The following is a 26129-nucleotide window of genomic DNA, read 5'->3' as shown; positions in this document are numbered from 1 at the left end:
CTTCAACAAGTGTTACTGCGACAACAAGTTTCATTAACATGTTATTAAAGGATTTGAATGACCTTTTGATTCAACATGGAAAACAAATCACAGATTATGATTTGCCAACAATAACAATGGAGAATACTCATACTTCTTTGATGCCAAGGGTTATACAAGAGGAGTTATCCATCCAGGTAGATAATGAATATGTAGAATCTGCGATTAAATTAAATAATGATCAATTAATTTCATTCAATGCCATTATGGATGTTATCAACAATAAACAAAGTCAAGTTTTCTTTGTGGATGGACTAGGAGGAACAGGTAAAACATTCCTTTATCGCACTTTAATTGCAAATGTGAGAAGTAAGGGATAAATAAATTGTTTTAGCAATTGCCTCATCTGGTATAGCTGCCACACTATTACCTAGTGCTCGAACTGCACATTCTAGATTTAAGATACCAATCAATGTAGAGGCAGATTCATTTTGTTCAATAAGTAAACAGTCTGATCTTGCAAAACTAATTAGAGAAACCACAACAATCATTTGGGATGAAGCACCTATGACAAATAGATATGCTTTGGAAGCATTAGACAGATCATTAAAGGATATTCTAGATTGTAATGCTCCATTTGGTGGCAAAATTATGATATTGGGAGGGGATTTTCGTCAGGTGCTTCCTATTGTTCCAAAGGGTACTAAGGCACAAATGATATATGCATGTATTGTTAAGTCTCATTTATGGCCTATCACAAAGGTTTTACATTTGAGACAAAACATGCAATCATTACAAGATCCTAATTTTGCAGAATATCTAATGCGCATTGGAGATGGTAATGAAGCTACCAAATTGGATGATATGGTCAAAGTTCCCCATCAAATTGAAATAACATGGGAAGGGGAAAATTCAATACAAAAACTTATTCGTGACACATTTCCACATTTAGAATCTCATACATGGGATGCTTCTTATATGGTAGAAAGAGCCATACAAACACCAAAAAATGAGGATGTTCAAAAGCTTAATGACATTATCATCAACCATTTCCTAGGAGAAGAACTATAACACCCCGAATTTTTTTACTATTACAATGTTGATTATTATTTATTTTTGTATAGTTATTTTAGTTAATTAAAGGGTTTATAAAATATTTTTAAAGGTTTGTAGTAATTTAATTATTTATTAAATATTTTATATAAAATTTTGTTTCTTTACCCTAGAACGGGCTGTTCCAAAAGTGGAACAAGTCGTTCCAAATGAAGAAAATAGGTTATTTTTTAAGTATCAGAACAGGCCATTCCAAAAGTGGAACGGGCCATTCCAAATTTATAAAAAGGCCCATTTTGATTTCTCCAGAACGGGCCATTCCCAAAGGGAAACGGGCCGTTCCGAAATTCTAAAATTGCCTAAAAAGTTTAGGTAGAAACTGGACGTTCCAATAATAGTCAATGTGTGTTCACGAGAACTCCAGAACGGCCGTTCTAATTTTAGAACGGGTCGTTCTGCTTTTTGAAAATAGGCTGTTCCGGTTTTAGAACGAGTCGTTTCAGTTAAAATATTTACGTATATTTGAAGACTCCGGAACGGGCCGTTCCAAAATCAGTACGAGCCGTTTCGGGTAGCCCAGGATGCCTATAAATAGGGGCAAGGGGGGCTGAAAAAATTATACTAAGTGAGAAGTGAAAATCTTAGAGAAAGAAAGAAAGAAAGAAAGAAAGCAAGAAAGAGAGAGAGACACAGAGAGAGAGAGAGAGAGAAAGAGAAAGAAAGAGAGAGAAAGAGAAAGAAAGAGAGAGAAAGAGGAAGAGGGAATCTAGAGGAGGAGGTTCTGCTCAAGTTTCAATTCCTGCTTATCCAGGTAAGGGGGAAAGTGAGAAACCTCGCTCGGGATTAAAGGGATAATTGTTGGATAGTTTGATTGTTGGATTGACCCCCAATCCTTTGCCTATTGTTCTATTTTATGTTCTATTTTCTCTACTTTGTTCCTTGTTACTCTGTTCCTTGTTGGAGGTAATAAATATATATGTAATTAATTTTAAAATAAATAAGTTCTAATGTGAATAAGAATGCTCTCTATGAATTCCTATGCGGACCTTATGAGGAATAATTATGACATTACCATGTGAAATATGGACAAATGACATGAGACCTAAGAATGGACTATTGAGACAAATTGTGATTATGAGACTATGACAAATGAGGACATGATGTACTAAATAAAATTCTGTAATAAGTTAAATGTTGAGTCAATGAAATAATGAATGTATGTCATGCATCATATATATGAATGACTCCAGGTGTGCTGCTCAGGCCGCATACCCACGATGTAACATGCTAATCAGGTGTACCTTATGGTCACCCACGACTAACAAGGTGTACCTTAGGGTCACCCACGACTAACAAGGTGTACCTCCGGGTCACCCACGACGTAACATGATAACCAAGTGTACCTTAGGGTCACCAGTGATGTAACCAGGTGTACCTTAGGGTCACTAGTGATGATATGTGAAACTTCCTTATGGCGCCACATGCATACATTTATGAGTTGAGTCCATGACATCATTGCATGATAAATAAGTGTATATATGTTGTTGATTATGTATGTGTGACTTATATTTGTTGTGTGTGTGTGTGCTATCTAACCTTTATTTCTTCACCTGAAACTGAGTGAGATGTTTCTCACTCCCTTGTTGTTCTTGTATATGTTTAAATTATGTTGCAGGTGATCAGCATCATGAGGATGTTGGTGATGAGGCTTAAGGCTTCAGTTGGGCATGCTCTGATAGGATGAGACATCGGGCATAGCTAGGCTTATTTTTGGGATGTTATTGTTTTAAAAGCTTTAATTACCTCTTCTTTTGTAATTTTGAATGTTCTTGATAAAAGACCAAAATGTACATCTTTGTCATATTATTTTCATTACATGATTTGAAAGTTATAAATTAATTCCTAACTAGGAGGCACTGCCACCTTTGTTGGAATTAATCTATATTTTCTTTTATATGATTTCTTGAATTTGGACACTTACATGATTTATGAGTTACGAATGTGAATCTTCTACCTTATGATATTTGAGACAATTATTTTATCCATGAAAGAAGTTGTTAAGTATGAAAGATTTTATTTACTCAAAAAGAAAAAAAAATTATTCCTTTACATTTAGTGTATTTATGTTGGGGTAGAGGGTGTCACATTTAGTGGTATCAGAGCTGGTCGATCCAATCGACCATGTGTTATGAGTTTACTATGCTTATTTGGTAAATGAATTTTAGACTGAATTGATTGTGGAACTTGTTGGTATGCTAATATGGTGATTTATTATGTTTATTAATTGTATTATTTTCTTAGACTATGGCTGGTAGAAATGATCGTTCGATTGCTGATGCTCTTCAAGCATTAGCACAAGCTATGAATAATAACAATAGGGATGGAGTCGCTCCTAATTGGTTGGAGCAATTTCAGCGAAATCACCTACCTACCTTTAAAGGAGGATATGACCCAGATGCTGCTATGAATTGGCTAACGGAGATTGAGAAGATCTTCAATGTCATGGATTGTCCCCTCACTCAGAAGGTGAAGTTGGCCACTTTCATGTTGACTACTGATGCTCACTTTTGGTGGGAAGGAGCACTTCAAAGGATGATTGATGGGGGGGTGCACTTGAGTTGGGACAACTTCAAGAAGGCTTTTCTTGAGAAGTATTTCCTGGATGATGTGAGGAGTAGGAAAGAAATGGAATTCCTTGAGCTGAATCAAGGAAACGACACTGTGGCAGAGTATGCTGCCAAATTTGATGCCTTGGTCCGTTATTGTACACACTACCATGGTGAGGGTGGTGAAAGGGCTAAATACATAAAATTTGTAAATGGTCTGAGTCCTGAAGTGAAAACTGCAATTAACTATCAGGAGATATATCACTTTCCCACTTTGGTCAATAAGTGCAACATTTATGATCGTGATAATCGTGCTCGTGCTGCTTTCTATAAAGGAGTTGGAGGTCCTATCCATGCTGTAAGCTCTAGTACTTTGGGTAGGAATAAGCCTTACTCTGCTTCTACTAGATTTCAAGGGAGTAAAGCTGTTGCTAATGGAAGCAAGTCATTTACTAGAGGATCCACTATTAGTGCTACTGGAAGTGTTGGAGGGTCTGTGTCCATTCCTTCAAGAAGATGCGGGAAGTGTGGACGTAGGGAGAGTATTTGCTTTTAGTGGTGCTGAAGCTGCTCGGTTTGAAAATTTGATACAAGGTACTTGTTTCATAGCTGAGACTCCTTTTGTTGTACTATTTGATTCTAGTGCAACTCATTCCTTTATTTCTATCTCTTGTGTCCAAAAATTTAATTTGTCTATGTCCTTGTTAGAGTTTGATTTAGTTGTTGAAACTCTTACTAATGGTCCTGTGACTACATCCCTAGTGTGTTTGAAATGTCCTTTGACAGTTTCTGATAAGCAGTTTCTAGTTGACTTAATTTGTTTGCCTCTTAGTCAATTAGATGTAATTCTTGGTATGGATTGGTTATCATCCCATCATGTCCTTTTAAACTGCTTTGAGAAATCTATTTCCTTTGGTGAATGTAAGAGTACGAAATTTCTTAGTGCTGCTGACATTAAAACTTGTTTAAAAGAAAAGGAAAGAGTGTACATGATCTTAGCTTCCTTAACACTTGAGACTGATAGTAAGCTAGATGAGATTCCCTTAGTGAGAGAATTTCCAGAAGTATTCCCTAAGGATGTGTCTAGTTTACCACCTGAGAGAGAGATTGAGTTTAGCATTGACTTAGTACCTCACCTATATCTATAGCACCTTATAGGATGTCCCCTAAAGAGTTAGTTGAGCTTAAGAAACAAATAGAGGAACTGCAAGGAAAACAATTCATTAGGCCTAATGTCTCGCCTTGGGGAGCGCCTATTTTATTAGTTAAGAAGAAAGATGGGAGCATGAGGTTGTGCGTAGACTAAAGGCAACTGAATAAAGTAACCATTAAGAATAAGTTTCCCTTGCCTAGGATAGATGAACTTATGGATCAACTAGTTGGAGCTTGTGTGTTCAGTAAGATAGATTTAAGGTCAGGATACCATCATATTATAGTGAGAGCTGAGGATGTTCCTAAGACTACCTTTAGGACCCGCTATGGGAACTATGAGTATTTAGTTATGCCTTTTGGTGTGGCTAATGCACCTGGTGTTTTTATGGACTACATGAATAGGATCTTTCACCGCTACTTGGATAGATTTGTAGTGGTCTTCATAGATGATATCCTAGTGAATTCCAAGACTAGGGAAGAGCATGTTGAGCACCTTAGGATCGTTCTTCAGACTCTTAAGGAGAAACAGTTGTATGCTAAATTGTCAAAATGTGAATTTTGGTTGGATAGTGGGAACTTTCTAGGACATGTGATATCCAAGGGTGGGATAGCTGTAGATCCTGCTAAGGTAGAAGCTGTGTTAGAGTGGAGCACACCTAAATCAGTATTTGAGATTAGGAGTTTCTTAGGATTAGCCGGTTATTATAGAAGGTTTATAGAGAATTTCTCTAGGCTAGCTCTTCCTTTGACCAAGCTGACAAAGAAAGACCAACCTTTTGTGTGGGATTCTAGGTGTGAGGAAAGTTTTCAAGAGCTTAAGAGGAGATTAACTAGTGCCCCTGTGTTAGTGTTACCTGATCCTAGTAAGACTTTTGAGGTATTTTGTGATGCTTCTAAATTGGGTTTAGGAGGAGTACTTATGCAAGAGGGTAAGGTAGTAGCCTATGCTTCTAGACAACTTAAAATTCATGAGCAAAACTATCCTATCCATGATCTTGAGTTAGATGCAATAGTATTTGTGCTTAAGTTGTGGAGACATTACTTGTTTGGGTCTAGGTTTGAGGTTTTTAGTGACCATAAAAGCCTTAAGTACTTGTTTGACCAAAAGGAATTGAATATGAGGCAGAAGAGATGGTTAGAGTTCCTTAAGGATTATGACTTTCAATTGAATTATCACCCTGGCAAGGCTAATGTTGTAGCTGACGCTTTAAGTAGAAATTTTTTTAGAATGTCTTCTTTGATGATTAGGGAATTGCATATGATTGAGGAGTTTAGGGATATGAGCTTAGGGTGTGAGTTGACCTCTAAGAGTATTAAGTTGGGAGCTTTGAGAGTAACTAATAGCTTGATAGATGAGATTATAGAAGGTCAGAAAGTAAATCCATTCTTATTGAGTCAAGTAGAGAAGTTGAACCAAGGTATTGAGAGTGAGTTTAGATTTGGAGTGGATGGAGTCTTGAGATTTAAGGATAGGTTGTGCATTCCTAGTGTGCCAGAGCTTAAAAGAGTAATCCTAGAAGAAGGTCATAAGAGTAGCCTTAATATCCATCCAGGAGCCACTAAGATATACCAAGACCTTAAGAAGATGTTTTGGTGGCCTAAGATGAAGAGGGAAGTGGAGGAATTTGTGTATGCCTGCTTAGTATGTCAGAAAGCTAAGGTGGAACATTAAAAACCTTCAGGTCTGATGCAACCTTTAGATGTGCCTGTGTGGAAGTGGGATAGCATCTCTATGTATTTTGTAGTTGGATTACCTAAGACTGTGAAGAACTTGGATGCTATATGGGTTATTGTGGATAGATTGACTAAGTCCGCTATTAGATATCCTTTGGAGAGGTTAACCAAGTTATACATCAGTGAGATTGTGAGGTTGCATGGAGTTCCTGATAGTATAGTGTCTGATAGAGATCCTAGGTTCACCTCTAGATTTTGGGAGAGTTTGCATAAGGCTTTAGGCACCAAGCTTAGATTGAGTTCAACCTACCATCCCCAAACAGATGGCCAAACTGAGAGAACCATACAATCTTTGGAAGACTTGTTGAGGGCTTGCATCTTGGAACATGGGGGTAGTTGGGATAGTTTCCTACCTTTTGATAGAGTTTACCTACAATAATAGCTACCATTCCAGTATTGGGATGACACCCTATGAGGCTCTGTATGGTAGGAGATGTAGAACACCTTTATGTTGGGTAGAACTTGGAGAGAATTCCATGTTAGGACCTGAGATAGTTCAACAAACTACTGAACAGGTTAAGATGATCCAAGAGAAGATGAGAGCAATCCAGAGTAGGCAAAAGAGTTATAATGACAAGAGGAGGAAAGACCTTGAGTTTAAAGAAGGTGATCATGTATTTCTTAAAGTCACACCTTGGACAGGAGTAGGTAGAGCACTGAAATCCCGTAAGCTTACTCCACGTTTCATCGGTCCTTATCAAGTTCTTAAAAGGATCAGTGAAGTAGCCTATCAAATTGCCTTGCCTCCATCTCTTTCAAATCTCCATAGTGTCTTTCATGTTTCTTAACTCAAAAAGTATGTCCATGATCCTTTCCATATCATTTAGTCTGACAACATTCAGTTGAAGGATAATCTTACCTATGAAACAATTCCTTTAAGGATTGATGAAACAAGGGTGAAACAACTAAGAGGAAAGGAAATCCATGTGGTTAAGGTCGTTTGGGGAGGAAATTTTGAAGAAAGTGCTACATGGGAGTTAGAAAGCAAGATGCGAGAAGCTTAACCATTTCTGTTTTCAGGTAAATTTCGGGGACGAAATTTCTCAAAGGAGAGGAGAATTGTAACACCCCAAATTTTTTTACTATTACAATGTTGATTATTATTTATTTTTGTATAGTTATTTTAGTTAATTAAAGGGTTTATAAAATATTTTTAAAGATTTGTAATAATTTAATTATTTATGAAAATTTTTATATAAAATTCTGTTTCTTTACGCTGGAACGGGCTGTTCCAAAAGTGGAACGGGCCGTTCTAAACGAAGAAAATAACTTATTTTCTAAGTATCAGTGTGACACCCTTACTATCCCAACACATATATTGAAATTTTATAAATAGACTAAAGAATAAATCTTTCAACGTTGGTAAAAGGGTTCACATAAAAACCTTCACAAATGTTCTTCAATATACAAAATGATTTAAAATAAATAAATTAGAAAATGAAACATAAGAGTTCACAAATTATTATTATTTTTTAGATAATAAATACAGCTCCAAATCCATATAAAAAAACCCATGTCCTAGAAATCCTCTGCCTCGATGTCACAATATCAAAGTATACCAACAATTCAACCGTTGGCATTCTAGATGCCACTCATAGCCGGATCTTCCTCACCTAAAACATCCAAAAAATCGTACGGTGAGAAAAGAATATATATATATATATACATATATATATACATATATATATATCATAATTTATCAATTATGCCTCAAATCACCATTACATCAATCCATCACAATCCACACAAATCTTACAATTAACACTATGCCATGGCCACGCCACATCGAACATAAGTGATACGTGTTAATTGTCTCACTCAATCACCTACCTAGGGATCGTATCATCCCTGATCAACCAGGAGTACGCTCGTCCCTGAAGCATCACCTACCCAAGGTTCATATCATCCCTGATCATTCAGGAGTACGCTCGTCCCTGAAGCATCACCTACCCAAGGTTCATATCATCCCTAATCATCCAGGAGTACGCTCGTCCCTGAAGCATCACCTACCCAGGGTTCGTATCATCCCTGATCATCCAGGAGTACACTCATCCCTGAAGCATCACCTACCCAGGGTTCGTATCATCCTTGATCATTGAGGGGTACGCTCGTCCCTGAGGCATGAGTGTGAGGAACCACCATTACAATCACAATCACAATCATATCCATACAACATCTCATATCATACCTTAATTCCATATCATATACACACCCCTCAAGCAATTCACATCTAGATCATCAATTCTTGTCAATTAATATAACAATGACATTAATAAAATTAATATAATAATAAATAGAATTATCAATTTGATATAATTTTAACATAAACAGTAAAACCCTCAATTATTCCAAAACCTAACTCACAGGCAATTTTCTATAGTTTCTTTCTCCCTCTCAGATCATCATTCTTACAAATTAAATATGTATTTCTAATCCTCAACACATACAAAATCTAATGGGATCATCAATTTCGCAAATAGAAATATTCCAATTTTTTCCAAAACCTAGCTTACAGGTACTTTTCTATAATTTCGTTCTCTCTCCCAAAGCATCATTCTTACAAATAAATCATATATTCGTAGTCCTAAATATATACAAAATCAAATAAGACCAATAATCCTCCAAGCAGAAATAGTTATAAAATTACTCATAATCCTAAGGGATTCTTCCTCTACCGAATTCTCTCATGTAACTCTACATATAAATAATTCCTTTTTCCCCCGTACTTGGATAAACAACAGTTGAACTAAAACAGAGATCTCTTGGTCTCCTACTCTAAGAGCCCCTTCGGTCTTCAGAGAGAAGGAGAGGGAAAGAAAAGAGAGCAGAAGAGAAAAGGAAGAAAGGATGAGAGGTGTGTTTTTGGAGGAGGTGAAGAGCTCTATTTATAGGAATTCTGGCTCACCTACTGCAACGGCCCGTACTGAAAGCGGAACAGCCCGTTCTGGGACCTTCAAATATACGTACCATTGGAACGACCCATTCCAATTAAACATTTTAGGCATTTTCCTTACTTCGGAACGACCCGTTTCACTTTGAGAACGACCCGTTCTGAAAACCCAAATAGGCATTTTTTTCTAATTTGGAACAACCCGTTCTACTTTTGGAACGACCCGTTTTGCTTCTCCAAAAATTGTTTATTTGCAACAATTGGAACGGTCCGTTTCATTTTTGGAATGGCCCGTTCCGGGCTACCGAAAGTAGGTATATTTAGTCATTTGGAATGGCCCGTTCTGGGCTACTTAAACCACTTAATTGGGCCCTTGGCCCATTAAAAATTGGGCTGTTACAATTCTCCCCTCCTTTATGAAATTTCGTCCCCGAAATTTTTGCAACAATGGGCTCCTATGCAACCTCACTACCTTTTTTATGTACAATTTTATCAATTTCACCAAGGAATGTCTATTATCAAAAATAGTAAGCCAAGTAAACTTGACGAGTCTATCCATTATAACCCAAATAGAATCAATCTCTTAAGTATCTTAGACAAACCTATAACTAAGGTCTATCCACTCACCATTTCACTTTCAAAATGGGACGTCTAAGTGCTACAAAATTCCTAAAGACTTCTAGCATACTAAACACGAGTATACAGTTTCTCTACTCTTCTCTTCACCTTAGGCCACCAAGTTTTCGCTGCGCCACATATTAGTAGCTCCTAAATGATTGTTAAGAGTACTCTCATGTCTTTCCTCTAAGATCATCTTCCTAGATTCAAGATTACTAAGCACCCAACTTTGTTCTTGCACCTCAAAACAACGTCGATTTCTACTCAGAAAATGGTTATCTATATTCGTACCAATCTTCTCCACTTGGTTCCCTAAGAAAGGATCTGACTCCTAGGCTTCTCTAATCTCATCCATTAATTCACTAGTCACTTTCAAGATAATCAATTCAATGTTTCTAAGGGTAATCTTACACACCAAGCATAAGTCTCTAAATTCTTCAATCAAATTCAACCCTTAAATCATCAAAAATGGTATATCAGAGGTCATCATAATCAAGGCATCTGCCCCAATATTGTTTTTACTTCTATGATCGTCTCTAAAGATCAAGCACCTAAGCGTAAGTTCACTAGATATACATATCAGATCTCTAATTTCACCACTTTATCTACACCCAAGTCAAACTTTTATCCATCATCTTATCCTATAGCCTCATATCTTGTCACCAAAATGGATCAACTAATCAATCCATTCGTTACTCAGGTCATACTTGGTCTCACACTACTAAGGATAACCTTATAAGCCAAACTTAAATCTCTAATTTGAGCTAAAAGATCCATCTCTCTAATCATAAGGAAAGGCAAATATAAAGGTCTCATACTCAAAGCATCGGTCACCAAACTAGCTTTACTCAGATAAAAACTAAGTTTGAAATATTAATCTTCCAGAAATTTAAACTATCTCTTTTGTCTCATAATTTAACTCCTTTAGTCAATAGGTAATTAAGGCTCTGATGATCAATAAATATCTCAAGCTTAGAATCATATAGGCAGTGTCTCTAAATATTACAACTGCTACCTTAAAATCATAGGTAAGGTAATTCCTCTAATGAGTTTTCAATTGCCTAGAATCACAAGCTACTACCTTTCCTTCCTGCATCAACACTCCACCCAAACCTATCTTAGAACATCAACCTATACCACAAAAGGCTTACTAAGATTAGCCAATGCTCATACTAGTGCACTAGTCGATCTTTCCTTAAGGATTTGGGAACTACTCTCGCACTTACTATCTCACACAAAACAACACTCTTCTTAGTCAATTTGTTCAAAGGTAATGCTATCTTAGGAAGTTATTCAATAAATATCCAACAACAATGAGCTAATATAATAAAACTCATAACCACACTAACTGACTAAGGTATCTCCCTCTAAGCACAACTTCTACCTTAAATAGATCTATATTATACTTTCACTAGAAATTATAAGACCTAGAAAAATCACTTCATACAATCAAAAATCATACTAATATAACTTAGCCTAAAGTTGTCTTGGATATATCTTCACCCTTAATTCTAATATGATGATATCACATCCTAAGATCAATCTCCCTAAACACACAAACATTTACTAATTGATTCATAAGGTCATCTATCCTCTTATCAACATACAGGCATATCAAATCATATTAGAAATACCTATTTAAACATTCATATATACCATTCCTGAGCATGTATGAATGAATCACTGTTTACACCATATAGCATGTACATGAACCAACCTTATCACATAGCATCATACCATCGTAAACAACCTCTCAATGACAACACCTCAGAACATCATATCCAAAATAGTTTCTATCCTTGCTATGCCTAACAACTCAAAACATCATGACACCATACGTATGTCTTAACAATTGCCAAAGAGAATGATCCCTAGAGTGTTATACTCATCCAAATGATCTCAAACTTATCGTAAAAGAAAGCTAAGAGAATAAGCTACAACTCTTATTAAGGAAAAGATTCTAAAAAGATCATATTCTTCAGCTAAAAATTCTAAAACCACAACAAATATATTCAGTGCTTACAACTAGTCTTCTGATCACCAAAGCAGTTATAACCAAAGTTCTAGACCTCCACTTTACTTGATTCCAATTCCATTAGAAAGATAACGTCCAAGGATACAACTTTCATGCAGACCACAAAATCTAAATCTGTCAATACAGTACTCATACTGAGACAACAAAACTGTAACAAAAATATCCTCTACACCAAACAGCAATAGTGTATCAATATATCTAAGGCCACAAAAATACCTCAACCCTTCCTAACTCACACCTCAACTTCACATTCAAGCTTCCCACTACAATCCTAAACCAAAACAACTCACATATTTAGCACAACAGACTTAGAAAATAAAACTCACATTCTACCTAAACCATAAAAGGTAAACATGAAAGCATCAAACTCCAGAAATCATTAACACTTCCATCTCTCCTTAGAATACCAAAACTCCAATTCTTAGATACAACCTCCTTGGATTCAATCGCTATAACTAAACATTCTAGAAACTCCATTAACTTAAAATTCTCGATAAATCAATGTCTCACTCAAATCTAAGGTCCCAATAATTTCTAGTTGACTAGCAAGGCTTCGTCCACTACTACCTTCACATATGCTCGCAACACGAGCGATACCACTCAACCACTACTTCTTACATAAGCAAGAAGTATCAAAATGAGGAATCATTAGAATGAAGAAAAACAATCATAAATAGCATCCTCTAAGCTATATCATGTCTATCAGTCAAATACAACAAACAAAATTAATCATCACACTAAAACATCAATAAGCTTCACAATCGATGCATTCCACCATTCATCTACCAAATAAGCATAGTAGACTCATAACTCACGTCCGATTGGATCGACCTGCTCTGATACCACTAAATGTGACACTCTTACTACCCCAACACATATATTGAAATTTTATAAATAGGCTAAAGAATAAATCTTTCAACGTTGGTAAAAGGGTTCACATAAAAACCTTCACAAATGTTCTTCAATATACAAAATGATTTAAAATAAATAAATTAGAAAATGAAACATAAGAGTTCACAAATTATTATTATTATTTTAAATAATAAATACAACTCCAAATCCATATAAAAATAACCCATGTCCTAGAAATCCTCGGCCCCGATGTCATAATATCAGAGCATACCCACAATTCAACCATTGGCATTCTAGATGCCACTCATAGCCGGATCTTCCTCACCTAAAACATCCACAAAATCGTACAATGAGAAAAGAATATATATATATATATATATATATATATATATATATATATATATATATATATATATATATAAAGCACATTCAAACACACAAAAATGTAATCTTATTACATAAAATATGTACCAGCATTTCCATCTATATATATATATATATATCATAATTTATCAATTATGCCTCAAATCACCATTACATCAATCCATCACAATCCACACAAATCTTACAATTAACACTATGCCATGGCCACGCCACATCTAACATAAGTGATACGTGTTAATTGTCTCACTCAATCACCTAGGAGTACGCTCGTCCCTGAAGCATCACCTACCCAGGATTCGTATCATCCCTGATCATTCAGGAGTACGCTCGTCCCTGAAGCATCACCTACCCAGGGTTCGTATCATCCCTGATCATCCAGGAGTACGCTCGTCCCTGAAGCATCACTTACCCAGGGTTCGTATCATCCCTGATCATCCAGGAGTACACTCATTCCTGAAGCATCACCTACCCAAGGTTCGTATCATCCCTGATCATTCAGGGGTACGCTCGTCCCTGAGGCATGAGTGTGAGGAACCACCATTACAATCATAATTACAATCATATCCATACAACATCTCATATCATACCTTAATTCCATATCATATACACAATTTCATATCATATACACAATTCCATATTACATACACAATAGATAAGTCCAACAAAATAAGGATTTACACACCCCTCAAGCAATTCACATCTAGATCATTAATTCTTGTCAATTAATATAACAATAACATTAATAAAATTAATTAATAATAAATAGAATTATCAATTTAATATAATTTTAACATAAATAGTAAAACCCCCAATTATTCCAAAACCTAACTCACAGGCACTTTTCTATAGTTTCGTTCTCCCTCTCAGATCATCATTCTTACAAATTAAATATGTATTTCTAATCCTCAACACATACAAAATCTAATGGGATCATCAATTTCTCAAACAGAAATATTCAAATTTTTTCCAAAACCTAGCTTACAAATACTTTTCTATAATTTCGTTCTCTCTCCCAGAGCATCATTTTTACAAATAAATCATATATTCGTAGTCCTAAATATATACAAAATCAAATAAGACCAATAATCCTCCAAGCAGAAATAATTATAAAATTACTCATAATCCTAAGGGATTCTTCCTCTACCCAATTCCCTCATGTAACTCTACATATAAATAATTCCCTTTTCCCCCGTACTTGGATAAACAGCAGTTGAACTAAAACAGAGATCTCTTGGTCTCCTCCTCTAAGTGCCCCTTCGGTCTTCAGAGAGAAGGAGAGGGAAAGAAAAGAGAGCAGAAGAGAAAAGGAAGAAAGGATGAGAGGTGTGTTTTTGGAGGAGGTGAAGGGCTCTATTTATAGGAATTCTGGCTCACCTACCGCAATGGCCCGTACTGAAAGCGAAATGGCCCATTCCGGGACCTTCAAATATACGTAAAATTTCCCATTGGAACGACCCGTTCCAACTAAACATTTTAGGCATTTTCCTTACTCTGGAACGACCCGTTTTACTTTGAGAACGACCCGTTCTGAAAACCCAAATAGGCATTTTTTTCTAATTTGGAACGACCGTTCTACTTTTGGAACGACCCATTCTGCTTCTCCAAAAATGGTTTATTTGCAACATTTGGAACGGTCCGTTTCACTTTTGGAACGGCCTGTTTCGGGCTACCGAAAGTAGGTATATTTATTAATTTGGAACGGCCCGTTCTGGCCTACTTAAACCACTTAATTGGGCCCTTGGCCCATTAAAAATTTGGTTGTTACAATCAGAACGAGCCGTTCCAAAAGTGGAACGGGCCGTTCCAAAAGTGGAACGGGCCGTTCCAAATTTATAAAAAGGCCCATTTTGATTTCTCCAGAACGGGCTGTTCCAAAATTCTAAAATTGCCTAAAAAGTTTCGGTAGAAACTGGACATTCCAATAATAGTCAATGTGTGTTCACGTGAACTCCAAAACGGGCCGTTCTAATTTTAGAACGGGCCATTCTGCTTTTTGGAAACGAGCCGTTCTGGTTTTAAAACGAGCCGTTCCTATTAAAATATTCACGTATATTTGAAGACTCCGAAACGGGCCATTCTGAAATCAATACGGGCCGTTCCGGGTAGCCCAAGATGCCTATAAATAGGGGCAAGTGGGGGTGAAAAAATTATACTGAGTGAGAAGTGAAAATCTTAGAGAAAGAAAGAAAGAAATAAAGAAAGAAAGAAAAAGAGAGATAGAGAGATAGAGATAGAGAGAGAGAGAAAGAGAAAGAAAGAGAGAGAAAGAGGAAGAGGGAATCCAGAGGAAGAGGTTCTGCTGAAGTTTCAACTCATGCTTATCTAGGTAAGGGGGGAGTGAGAAACCTCGCTCGGGGGTGTGGAGATAATTGTTGGATAGTTTGATTGTTGGATTGGCCCCCAATCCTTTGCCTGTTGTTCTATTTTATGTTCTATTTGCTCTACTTTGTTCCTTGTTGGAGGTAATAAATGTATATGTATTTAATATTAAAATAAATAAGTTTTAATGTGAATAAGAATGCTCTCTGTGAATTCCTTTGCGGACCTTATGAGGAATAATTATGACATGACCATGTGAAATATGGACAAATGACATGAGACTTAAGAATGGACTATTGAGACAAACTCTGATTATGAGACTATCACAAATGAGGACATGATATACTAAATGAAATTCTGTAATAAGTTAAATGTTGAGTCAATGAAATAATGAATGTATGTCATGCATCATATACATATATGACTCCAGGTGCGCCGCTGAGGCTGCATACCCACGATGTAACATGCTAATCAGGTGTACCTTATGGTCACCCACGACTAACAAGGTGTACCTTAGGGTCACCCACGACTAATAAGGTGTACCTTCGGGTCACCCACGACGTAACATGTTAACCAGGTGTTCCTTAGGATCACCAGTGATGTAACCAGGTGTACCTTAGGGTCACCAATGATGATATGTGAAACTTCTTATGACACCACATGCATACATTTATGAGTTGAGTCCATGACATCATTGCATGATAAATAAGTGTATATGTGTTATTGATCATGTATGTGTGACTTATATTTGTTGTGTGTGCGTGCTATCTAACCTTTATTTCTTCACCTAAAACTGAGTGAGATGTTTCTCACTCCCTTGTTGTTCTTGTATATGTTTAAATTATGTTGCAGGTGATCAGCATCATGAAGATGTTGGTGATGAGGCTTAAGGCTTCAGTTGGGCATGGTTTGATAGGATGTGACATCGGACATAGTTATGCTTATTTTTGGAATGTTATTGTTTTAAAAGCTTTAATTTTCTCTTCTTTTGTAATTTTGAACGTTCTTGATAAAAGACCAAAATGTACATCTTTGTCATATTATTTTCATTACATGATTTGAAAGTTATAAATTAATTCTTAACTAGGAGGCACTGCCACCTTTGCTGGAATTAATCTATATTTTCTTTTATATGATTTCTTGAATTTGGACACTTACATGATTTATGAGTTACGAATGTGAATCTTCTACCTTATGATATTTGAGACAATTATTCTATCCATGAAAGAAGTTGTTAACTATGAAAGATTTTATTTACTCAAAAAGAAAAAAAATTATTTGTTTACATTTAGTGTATTTATGTTGGGGTAGAGGGTGTCACAAGAACGACATTTGTTATCATTTGATGAGGTTGAAGGGGACACACACAACTTATATCAACAAGAATACTTGCACTCTATTACTCCAAGTGGTTTTCCACCACATAATCTGAAGGTTAAAAAAGGTGCACCATTGATGTTGTTGCGAAACATAGATCCTAAAGCTGGCTTATGTAATGGAACAAGATTATTATGCCGTGGATTCTTTATGAATATGTTGGATGTTGAAATCCTAACAGGTCATAATGCTGGAAAGAGATCTTTTTTTCCCCGGATTAAACATAAGACAACAGAAAGTGCAGGACTTCCCTTTGTACTTATTAGGAAGCAATTTCCTGTGAAACTAAGTTTTGCAATTATCATAAATAAGTCACAGGGACAAACAATACCCAATGTTGGAATTTATCTTTCGCGACATGTTTTTGGTCATGATCAATTATATGTTGCTTTGTCAAGAGGTGTTTCTCAAGCTTTAATGAAAATTCTTATTAAAGAAGGAAAACTTGAAAAGGAAGATGGAAACTTTACGAAAAATATTGTTTTTAAAGAAATTTTGTTATCTCAAAATCAGGTGTTGTCCCTTTTAATTTATAATGATGATGGGTTTAGATTAATACTTGATAATGATATACAAAAACTAAAATTTGTGTCTTTTATTTTTTTATCTACAGTCAAATTAAGATTCAAGGAGATCCTCCAGTTATATGAAGAGATCAATAGGAAGAATTTGAATATGTATTTTGACAAACAGGTAAGTGATAACATATTTATTCACTTTTTATTATCAAACTTTATTATCATCTATTTTTAATTATATTACTTATATTTACTAGGAGGATGACTTTGAAAAATTGTGGAATATTTGGAAGGACAAGTATTCACTCTCAACAATGTCTCTCATTGACAATAAGGTTCAATTTAATTCATCTAATTTTCATTATATTACTTATATTTACTAGGAGGATGACTTTGAAAAATTATGGAATATCTAGAAGGACAAGTATTCACTCTCAACAATTTCTCTCATTGACAACAATGTTCAATTTAATTCATGGTTAGACTTCATATTTTGTTATTGCTTATCTATTTAAATTGTATTTTCTTTGTAGCAGGTTCATCGTTTAAATGTATATTCTATTGGGTGGAGTTCTATAGTAATAGTAGATAAAACCCAACTTTGGAAAATGGTTAAAAAAGAATTGTTGTCTCAAAAATTAGAAAAGTAATATAATAATATGGTCCTAAAAATATTTTATATGTGATAATTTCAAATATAAAAATATAGTTGTATTATTACCTAATTTAAATAAATTCTAAGTCATATTCTTTTACAATAATAAGACACTTGAAAATGCAAGTTCGAGTAATATCTATCATATTAACAACTTTCATGCAAAACAAGATATCTTCATTTTTGAGGTTGTGGTAATTTTTTTAATAACCTATAAAAATTTACATTAAATATTAAATCTTTCATATTCATACTTGACACTCTATTATTTGTTTATACAGTTTTTTAAAGTTAAAGAAATTATGGATGATGTATTTTATAAAGAATTAAAATTTATTCTCGAAAGGTATGACATTATGCAATTTAATTATTAATTATTTAAAATGTTATTTATTATTTATTGACATTTAATTTCGTTAATTTCGTTCACAATTTGCAGGGAAGCTAAAAATCATCCTGAAGCGAAATCATTATTTGATCTTCCTATTAAAAAAAATTTATGATGGAAAAATTGCATGTGATTATTATATATATTATTTTAATTCATCATTACAAATATAACTATGTAGAACATAAATTTTTCTTTTATATGAATTCGCCTTCTATTATGTTTTGATTATTATGCACTTCATCAATCAACAATGATTGAATTAATCATATTATATTGTGTAAAATTATTTATACAATTATATGTCAAGAATGAATTCATTCAATCCATGCGTTATTTTAAAGTTATAGATAAAATTCATATAGAGGCACGAAGTGCCTCGGTCCCGCTAGTTATATATAAATATTATTAATTCTCCCTTAAAAAAATTATTAATTTACTTTTTTTTTAACATATTAACAAATTTTTTTTATAACATATTAATAAATATTGTATATAATTCATGTTACTAAAGACTTTTAATAATGTTTTTAAATAATTAAGTAATAGTTTTTAAATATTATTAAAATGTATTTTTGTAATATTTTAGTGATGTAACTAAGTTTTTGTTAATTTTATAAAATAATAATTAGTTTTATTATAGATGTTATCAATTATACTTTATGCTCTTAATCTCCTACAAGTTCTTTAAGTTAAGGTTGAATAAATTATTAGTTAATCACCACTAGTTATATACCAAATGTTGATGTTCATTTATCTTAAGTATAACTCTATGATTATATATACTCTTTCTATGACATTTATTTATTTGATATGAGACTTTAATTGTAGAAAACAATTAGAGATGAGATAAGTATATCATTATGTGACATTTTTTTTTCACTCGATGTAGGACTTTGATTTTGGAAACAATAATAAAGAATAATATTGAAATAAAAAAATGTCACTTATTTATAATATCATGTTTCAAAAAATTGTTATAAAATAACTTATGTGAAATTATTTTACTCAACATGAAAATTTGATTTTAGAAACAATTAGAAAGAAATGTTAATATTGGGCTTGATGCATGGATAAATGGTGGTTTACATTTTTAATAATCTATTATAGATATAACACTTGAATTTTTTTCAATACATCCATCCACACTAAACACCATTAGGCTTGGCACATGGCTAAATGGTGGTTGACTCTTTTTAATGATCTAGGATAGGTGTGACTTAAAATTTTCTTAATACATCCCCTCATACCCAATACTATTGATTTTGATGTGCGTATAAATGGTGGGTAGCCCTTTTCGTGTATTTAAGATAATTTTAATACCATCTTAAAATATGGGCTATGGGTCAAACTCAATTCTACAAAATTAACTTGTAAAGTAAGGGTTATCTTTACTAATTAATAAACAATTTACTTGTCCTATCTCTAGTTGATGTAAAACTTGAATTTTCTCCGATAGTGGTGGTGGTACGACGATGGTATTGATTGTAACAATTTTAATGATGATGTTGACAATAACGATAATAGATTCTATACTATTATTGAAAAAAACTCAAGTTTCACATTTGCTAGAGATAAAGCAAACAAAGAATTTATAAGTGGGGGAAATCGTTATCTTATAAGTAAATTTTGTAGGGGTGAATTAGGCCCAAAAGTCCACTATCTATCATGATACCAAAACTATCCTAAAAGCACTTCCCACTTGTCCAAGATCATTAAAAATTACCATTATCATTTATTCATGTGCCAAATCTAATAATGTTGAATGTGAGATATTCGAAAAAATTCATGTTTCACATCAACTAGAAATATGACAAACAAAGAGTTTAAGAGAGAAGTGGGGGGAGACAACCCTCACCAGGGGTGGAGCAATCCTTATCCCTCACCTCATAAACTAGTTTTGTAAAGTTGAATTAAATTTTACTTCCTTAATATCAAAGTTATCCTTGGTCCACCCTTAAAAGGGATACTCATCATTATACACATAAAAAAGGTTTCCAATCATATATATATATATCCACATATCAAGCCCTATAATGTTAGATGTGAGAATATGTATTGAGAAAAATTCAAGTCTTACATCGATTAATGAAAAAACAAAAAAAGATTTATAAGTGAGAACAATTTTCCCCTTACATATTTATTTTGTAGGATTAAATTATGTTAAAAAACTTACTATCTAAAAACTTTAATAATAATATATAATACAAGAAAAATACAAAATGGAGACCGAAATTTATCGGTCGCTATTTTGCGACCGAATTAGCGACCGATTACAATAGCGACTGATTTAGCGACCGAAATTTTTCAGTCGCTATTTTGCGACCGAATTAGCGACGGAATAGAGTGGTAGCAAGAAAATCGGTCGCTAAATCGGTCGTTATTTTATTGTGTTTCATGAAAACATAGTTTGCGACGATATTAGCGACCAATTTTGAATAAATTTTCAAAAAAATTGTGACTGAATTCAATTCGGTCGCTAATCCAAACTATTGAATTTTTTTAGTGACCGATTAGATTTTGGTAGCTAAAATATACAAAGTAATTTTTCCCATAGTGACCGAATTTGGATGCTACCACCATGCCACATTGTTTCCTTAGCATAATATTGAAACTAATGTATATATATACATAATAAAGAAGCTCATGATTTAAACTTTGAAAAAGTAAGTGTTTGCAAAAAATGTATTTTGATTATAAAAAGTCTCTTTTCATTTTAATTTATTGTAAAATAATTATAATATTTAATTTTTTATCAATAAACAATAACTATTATAAGATTTATTTTTTTAATTTAAATATTTATTATAATACTTTTAAGAATCGTATTGACCAAAAAATTATTTTGAATCAAAATATATTATAAAATTTTAGTTAATTCATTATCATATATTCACTCATTTTATTAAAAAGTGATAAAATAAAAATAATTTTTAATTAATTTAATAAAATAAAAACTTTAAAATATATATCTAAAATCGGTAACAATTTCTTAAATACAAATATTTATTTAATTTTAATATATACTAAATTTAATATTAGAAAATTTATTATATTTTAGTTATATTTTTTATTATCTTATAATTTAATATTAGATTTCTTTTGATTATAAAACACGTTAAATAAAATCTAAAATTTGTATTAATATCTTTGATAAAAATATTTAATTAATTTTAATATATAATAAATTTAATATCAAAATATTTATCTGGATTTGAGTTATAATTATTATAATCTTTTGATTTAATATTAGATATCTTTTGATTATAAAACATAATAAATAAAATCTAAAATCTGTAGCAATTTCTTTGATACAAATATTTAATATCAGAATATTTATTATAATTTTAGTTATGATTTTTATAATCTTTTGTTTTAATACTAGATTTCTTTTGATTATAATATTTTAATGCATTTTATTTGAAATATTAGTTAAAATATTTTATTATCTTTTCATTTTAATTTATTATAAAATAATTAGAATATTTAATTTAGCATCATTAAAAAATAAGTATTATAAGATTTAATTTATTTAATTTCATTATTTATTATAATATTTTTAGTCACTGTATTGATAAAAAAATATCTTTAATTAAAATATATTTTAAAATTTTAGTTAATTCATTATCAATCACTCACTTTATTAAAAAGTGATAAAATATAATTTCTTTTCAATTAATTTAATAAAATAAAAACTTTAAAAGAAATATTTAAAATCTGTAACAATTTCTTAAATACAAATATTTAATTAATTTTAATATATACTAAATTTAATATTAGAAAATTTATTATGATTTTAGTAATAATTTTTATATCTTTTAATTTAATATTGAATTTCTTTTGATTATAAAACATAGTAAATAAAATCTAAAATCTGTATCAATATCTTTGATAAAAATATTTAATTAATTTTAATATATAATAAATTTAATATCAAATTATTTATTATGATAATAAATTTAAAAAAATTCCTTTATTTTAATCTAATTCAATAATAACATTTTGATTCAAATTAAATTTTAAAATAAATGTTTATTTATTTATTTATTTTAAATAAACTAAGCACAAACTAAAATTTAAAATAATGCTCATAAAGAATTAATTTACCTACTAGTATTTTACAGTAGGTATAAATTTAAATATTTTAAAATATTTTAAAAATATCAAAAACACAGAAAAAAAAATGTAAAAAAATAATGCTGCACTTAGTTGGCATTTGTGAAACCAACCCAAATAAGACTATTTTTATTTCTTATGGCTGTGAGCTTTATAATATGTCTGCGCCACAGTGAGACCTAGCAGCACGGTAGCTGTCAACACTCCTATGAGTTTCCAAACCGTAGGGCTATGTTCCTTTATCAAAATGCTGTACCAATTTTTCCAATAGAAAAGAATAATCGCAAAGACACGCCTGCACTGATGCCAAATTACAATAGGCCAGTTTTTCAACATAGTTAATAGACTCGTTGTTGTGTATTTGTTCAACTTGGCACAATCTTCGCTATAACTCGAATCCATGTGTTCAACTCCCTCACAGATCGTATGAAACAGCTTCAGCAAATCTTCATTACTTTTCTCGGATTCATTGACTAAAACCCCGACATGCTCAAGCAGTTCAATGTCATGGGGACAACAAATCATACCTTGGAAGAACAATGCATACGAAGTCAATTTGCATCTGTTCCCAATCCTGCTTTGCTCCCAGGCGATCAAGTTCCTCCATTTGACTTCCGTTGACTTCTTAATATGCAGCTGAGGAATCTCCAACACCCCATTGTCGTTGTTGAATTTTATCTCAAAGTCAAAGCTATTACCAAACTCAAACTTGCTCAAATGATCAGCATAATCAACATTGCTTCTTAATTAAGGCCTCAAATGTTACACCTACTGTGAAGGCTGCTCCTGCTTCAAAGACTGCATCGATTCCTATTATGGCAGTGTTGGAATATAAATTGATTTTGTATGTTGGGCTTAAAAGATAAAAGCCCAATATTAGCAAAGGCCCAAATAGAATTCTAGAAAATTCGATCTAAAAGATTCTAGAATGATGTACAAAATATCTATAGATGTTTATCCATAAGATGTTTCTAGATAAGTTTAGAATTGTAGGAATGTTTTAGAAAGTTCTAGAGAATGAATTATAACCCTTAGATGAATGTTGTGGTGGCAAGATCCTAACCATTGGTTAAGGAGGTGCCACTAGTATAAATAGGGGATGGTTGTATCATTTGGATGTAAGCCAAAAAGTTTAGAAGCATTCAATACAACAAGCCTTTCTTTCTCTCAAAATCTTCCGACCTCTCCCAATCTTAAACACTTCCTTCTAGCCTTTTAAAGTTTCTTCCCAATAAAGTAGTATCAGAGCCATAAGATCTTCAAAGAAATGGCAAATACTGGAGTTCCTTTTCAAGTCCCGATGCTCACCAAGAGCAGCTATGACAATTGGAGCTTAAGGATGGTAGCTCTCCTTGGTGCACATGATGTTTGGGAGGTGGTCGAGAAGGGCCACACCGAACTAGAGAATGTAGAGAGTCTTTCTCAAGCTCAAAAGGATAGCTTGAGAGACTCAAGGAAGAGAGACAAGAAAGATCTCTGTCTAATCTATCAAGGATTAGATGAAAATACTTTTGAGAAGATTTTCGGAGTCAAGACAGCCAAGGAAGCATGGGAGACGCTCAAGATCTCTTACAAGGGAGCAGATCAAGTAAAAAAGGTACGTCTTCAAACTTTGAGAGGAGAGTTTGAAGCTTTACATATGAAGGAAGGTGAACTAGTCTCCGATTACTTTTTGAGAGTTTTAACAGTTACTAATAACCTAAAAAGAAATGGTGAGAAGCTAGATGATGTAAGAATTATGGAGAAAATTCTTAGATCATTGGATCCAAAGTTTGAACATATTGTCACCATTACCGAAGAAACAAAAGACTTGGAGGCCATGTCAATAGAGCAACTTCTTGGTTCGTTGCAAGCTTATGAAGAAAAGAAAAAGAAGAAGGAAGAGATCGTGGAGCAAGTCTTCAAGGCACATGTTGATTCAAGAAAAGAAGAAAATGCACACAACCAATCAAGGCGAAGTTATAGTCAAGAACAAGGACGAGGGCGTGCATATGGACATGGATAAGGATGACGGCCTAACAATAATAACCAGAGAGGAGAAAGCTCTAACAGAGGTCGTGGGAGAGGAAATCTGAATTCAAGGTATGACAAGTCACGAATCAAGTGTTACAATTGTAATAAGTTTGGACATTATGCTTCTGAATGTAAAGCCCCTAACAAAAATAAAGTCGAAGAGAAAGCCAATTATGCTGAAGAAAGGTGTCAAGAAGATGGTACCTTGCTATTGGCTTACAAGGGCCAAGATAAAGGCGAGGATAATCAATGGTACCTTGACAGTGGAGCAAGTAACCATATGTGTGGGAAAAGAAGAATGTTCGTAGAGCTTGACGAATCAGTAAAGGGAAACGTGGCTTTTGGAGATGAATCAAAGGTGGCGGTGGAAGGAAAAGGTAATGTCCTCATCCGACTAAAGAATGGAGAACATCAATTTATTTCCAACGTATATTATATGCCAAGCATGAAGAGCAACATCTTAAGCTTAGGACAACTCTTAGAGAAAGGTTATGATATTCAACTTAAGAATAATAACCTTTCTATAAGAGATAACACAAGTAGATTCATTGCAAAGGTGCCAATGACGAGAAATAGAATGTTCGTGCTCAACATTCAAAGTGATGGCCCACAATGTCTCAAGATGTGCTACAAAGACCAATCGTGGCTTTGGCATCTTCGATTTGACCATCTTAATTTTAAAGGATTAGAATTGCTCGCCAAGAAGGCAATGGTGAGAGGGTTGCCTTGTATTACTCACCCCAACCAAGTCTGTGAAGGATGTCTACTTGGAAAAAAATTTCGATTGAGTTTTCCAAAGGAGTCAGACTCAAGAGCTCAAAAGCCATTAGAACTCATACACACAGATGTGTGTGGACCAATCAAGCCAAGATCACTTGGTAAGAGTAATTATTTCCTTCTCTTCATTGATGATTTTTCAAGAAAAACATGGGTATATTTCTTAAAAGAAAAATCAGAAGTATTCGAGAACTTCAAGAAGTTTAAAGCCCATGTTGAGAAAGAAAGTGGCCTTTTGATCAAAGCTTTGAGATCCGATCGTGGAGGAGAGTTCACATCAAAAGAGTTTTAGAAGTATTGTGAAGACAATGGAATTAGACGACAATTGACAGTGCCAAGATCGCCTCAACAAAACAGAGTGGCTGAAAGGAAGAATAAAACAATCTTGGAGATGACAAGAAGCATGCTTAAAAGTAAAAAACTTCCAAAGGAGTTTTGGGCTGAAGTTGTTGCATGTGCAGTCTATCTAACCAACCGCTCTCCAACAAAAGCGTTAGTGGAAAAACACCACAAGAAGCATGGAGCGGTAGAAAACCAGGTATTTCTCATCTTAGAGTCTTTGGAAGCATAGCTCATGTGCATGTGCCAGATGAGAAACGAAGTAAACTTGATGACAAAAGTGAAAAATACATCTTCATTGGTTACGACGCCAACTCCAAAGGG

General features: G+C 33.5%; 2 protein-coding genes and 1 pseudogene across 2 annotated transcripts; 2 read left to right on the top strand and 1 right to left on the bottom strand.

Moving 5' to 3' along the window:
- Positions 1–18421, top strand: LOC145956540 (uncharacterized; annotated as a pseudogene).
- Positions 18422–22805: 4384 nt separating this feature from the next.
- Positions 22806–23480, bottom strand: LOC145956196 (putative UPF0481 protein At3g02645). The gene is made up of 2 exons (XM_083071762.1): positions 23449–23480; positions 22806–23367 (listed from the first exon to the last, which is right to left on the bottom strand). Exons 1-2 carry the CDS (start codon positions 23478–23480, stop codon positions 22806–22808), a joined length of 594 nt encoding a protein of 197 aa, XP_082927888.1.
- Positions 23481–23943: 463 nt separating this feature from the next.
- On the top strand, positions 23944–24681 carry LOC145955709 (uncharacterized). Its single transcript, XM_083070761.1, has one exon. It carries the CDS (start codon positions 23944–23946, stop codon positions 24679–24681), a length of 738 nt encoding a protein of 245 aa, XP_082926887.1.
- The last annotated feature ends 1448 nt before the right edge of the window (positions 24682–26129 follow it).

The sequence above is a fragment of the Cajanus cajan genome, chromosome 3 (assembly GCF_000230855.2).
Source record: "Cajanus cajan strain Asha chromosome 3, NIPB_CcT2T_4, whole genome shotgun sequence".
NCBI lineage: Eukaryota > Viridiplantae > Streptophyta > Magnoliopsida > Fabales > Fabaceae > Cajanus > Cajanus cajan.
Note: the sequence above shows the minus strand (reverse complement) of the source record. Positions and strands in the feature narration are given on the sequence as shown.